The sequence below is a fragment of the Pteropus vampyrus genome, unplaced genomic scaffold, assembly GCF_000151845.1.
Source record: "Pteropus vampyrus isolate Shadow unplaced genomic scaffold, Pvam_2.0 Scaffold47, whole genome shotgun sequence".
NCBI lineage: Eukaryota > Metazoa > Chordata > Mammalia > Chiroptera > Pteropodidae > Pteropus > Pteropus vampyrus.
The window spans coordinates 5,931,257-5,934,316 of record NW_011888828.1 but is presented as its reverse complement, the minus strand read 5'-3'; the positions used below and the strand labels follow the sequence as shown (position 1 = coordinate 5,934,316).

The 3,060-nt window shown below is 37.5% G+C and overlaps 1 protein-coding gene across 1 annotated transcript in view; it reads left to right on the top strand.

Annotated features, from left to right (window-relative positions):
- ARHGAP10 (Rho GTPase activating protein 10) overlaps positions 1-3,060 on the top strand; it is a 270,546-nt gene that overhangs the window by 114,622 nt on the left and 152,864 nt on the right. Inside the window, exon 8 of the mRNA XM_011359402.2 lies at positions 2,212-2,341. Within this exon, the coding sequence (XP_011357704.1) occupies positions 2,212-2,341 (130 nt within the window). The remainder of the gene's footprint in view (positions 1-2,211; positions 2,342-3,060) is intronic.

Sequence of the window (3,060 nt, the reverse complement as noted above, 5' to 3'; positions counted from 1 at the left end):
TATAACATTATAGATAATTTTGGCCAACTTTTTAGTATTTTACCCTAATAAAAAGAGCAAAAATATGTTATAATCAGAAAAAAGGTGAAAGTTATTTAAAAGGCAAAACAACCTATTTTTCGCCATCTGGTTTCTATTGTAAAAGTGGTTAGATTTTTTTTGAGAGAGATTGAATCTTCATCCATTTTCCACAATCTAGAGTAATAAATGGAAAGCAAAAAAGCAGGATGAGTTTTAGAAAATAGATTTCTAAAAGAATGTAAATTTTATCAAAATTAAAAGATATTTAAAAAACTAACTGTACACACTTCTGTGGTCTCTGTCCTCAGAGGATCGCAGGGAAAAAGTAGAATAGAATTCTTCTTGGAAGAAAATATGATTGGAGAAATTTTTGGATTCATAAAGAATCCCTAGGCAATACTAAGAATGGTTAAGAAGATTTTAAGAATGTGCACAAATATTTCTGTTACAGTGATGTGAGAAAAATAGAACATCAAAATCATAAACTATGTGGAAAAAATGAGATTGGAAGCGATTGGGTAAAAACACGAATGTGGTTGTTTATGAGAGGCGGGTTTATGGTCACTTTTTGTCTTTTTATATTGTTTCTTTTTGTGGCCAAAGGAACTGTTTGTGCCCTTCCCTCTCTCTGTTTTCTAATGTTGTGGATGAGCTGTGAGCACACTGTGCCCAGATCTTGGTTTCTAAATAATCCACAAAAAGGAAGGGCTTTTCCACTAAAAACAAGGGCTCCCTTGGAGAAATGGTTGATTCTAGGGCGGAAACAGAGAAAAAGTGTAAGATAAACCCGGGATTCCTTTTTGGACCAGAAAGTAGAGGACTACTCAAGAGAATTAAAGGGATGTGTCAAAAGACACAGGAGCCAGCGAGAAGGGTCCCCACTGGTCAAATCTAGGACAGTTTAAACATTAGCATAAATAATGAAAGTATTGGATACAACTCATTGGTTAAATAGAAGTGTGGGGGGACATCTCCACACACATGACATGCACATACATGCCTATGTATATGTATAACACACACATGCACAGATGGAAAGAAGTGAGGAAGTGACAAAGAAGGTGAATAAAATCAAGGTATAATCAGTATTAACATGGGGACAAGAAACCCTGGAGACATGAGACATGGGGGACGGGCCATCAGCAAATGAGTTCCAACCTCTCTGCAGCCCTGTAAGTTCTTAAAATATATAAGCAGATCTTTATAAAAAAAACCTCAGCTTATGTTTAAAATAAGTCTCTGCAGATAAGTTTTCCCCTTTACAATCTGCATCTATCAGACTCTCCATCCCCCTAAAAAATATGTGCCATTCTGCCACTTTTCTGCTCTTCGGATCCTTGGTAACCCCTTTCATGATAAGGGAGGAGAGAGGAGAAATTTCAGTAGTAATTTTTCCTCTCCGCTCCTCCACAGTTTCACATCAGCACTTTTTCAGTATTAATACAGTTACTTTCAAGTATGGATGAAAGAGATGCCCAGAAACTCCCTGCTGCTGACGCATCACAGTCACGCGTATCATTGTGTCACTGCACCTTGCATGTGCTGTCAATGTAGCCACTTGACAGAGATGTTTGGCAAACCAGGTCTCCTAGGTTTCAGAAATGTGATTTGTTTCTTCAGATATCAGACATTATTTGTAGGTGAGATTTCCCCCCTCCCCTTGCCATTTTGTGAGAAGAAATGTTATTTTCAAGTGCAATTGCCATGACCTCGAAAAAACTCATATTTGTTAGTTTAAAAGAATTAAGTTTTTCAGATTCCATGCACTTAGACGTGTTGCTAATATAATAGTAATAATGAATCAGATTGATTGTTGCAAAGGAAAGACTTCCCAGATGGATATTTTATGGCCTTTTTTTTTTTTTTTTTAATTCTAAAATTTAGTAATATTGTGTGATGTGGACTCAGGGATTCCTACATTGAATGCTAGAATTATTCTTGGTCTTAATAAGCTTCAAAAGTAAAAACCTCTAGTAAAAAGTAAAATCCTCTAGTCTTGACTCTTCTATTTGCTATTTTACCACTGTTCTTTTTTCTCTTCTCAACAAAGGTACACACTACAAAGGATGGATATATTTTGAGAAATTTATAGAAAAATGCCACAGATTTAATTATAGTTATCTAGAAAATATATATGAACAAAATCACGTGTGAACTCAACACTTACATGCGTTTTTCAATCTCTTTCAGACGCGGAATCGTTTTGAAGGAACCAGGTCGGAAGTGGAAGACCTTATGAATAAAATCAGACAGAATCCAAAGGACCACAAACGAGCAAGTCAGTTCACAGCAGAAGGCTACCTGTATGTACAGGAGAAAAGTAAGAGGCCACCAATAGTAATGAATGACTCACCGAAAATTATTTTAAAACCTTTTGTTGTAATTACTCTGATATTTTTGGAATAATCGTTCCTACCACTTTCTTTGCCTCGCTCTGATTCTAGAAGGCATAGTTTGCATTTTGGGGGAAAAACACCTGTCTGCTTTGGGGAGAGGGCAGTGAGGTTAGGAACTCTGTGAGTACCCAGCTTCCTAGCCACACACACTCATTCGGGACCACACTTTGTTAAAGCCTGTTTGTAAGGGAACCAGCACTAGGCATAAGGCCGAAAGCGAGGTGGAGTATTTGCTTTTCCTTCTCTCTCCTCACCTCTGTCTTATCACCAACACACACACACTCACATACAGTTGTCCCTCAGTATCCTGGGGGGATCAGTTCCAGGACCCCAGCAGATACCAAAATCCTCAGATGCTGAAGTCTGTTATATGAAATGGTGTAAAACAGAGCATACTACATATGCACACCCTCCCATCATCCCCCTGCCCGTGACCCTCCTTCTCCGGTTGAAGTCGGGCATCTTTCTCTTCTTCCTTCACATCCTTTCTTTCTACACTAGTGTGAGAGTCAGTTCTTATTATAACTATCAGGTTGATTGCAGATGGCAAAAAAAAAAATTCCTAGATGGCATTCTAACTTATATAGTTTTTAATATTGTGTTTTAGTGAATATGCAGTGCAGATGTCCTTATTTTGAAATTA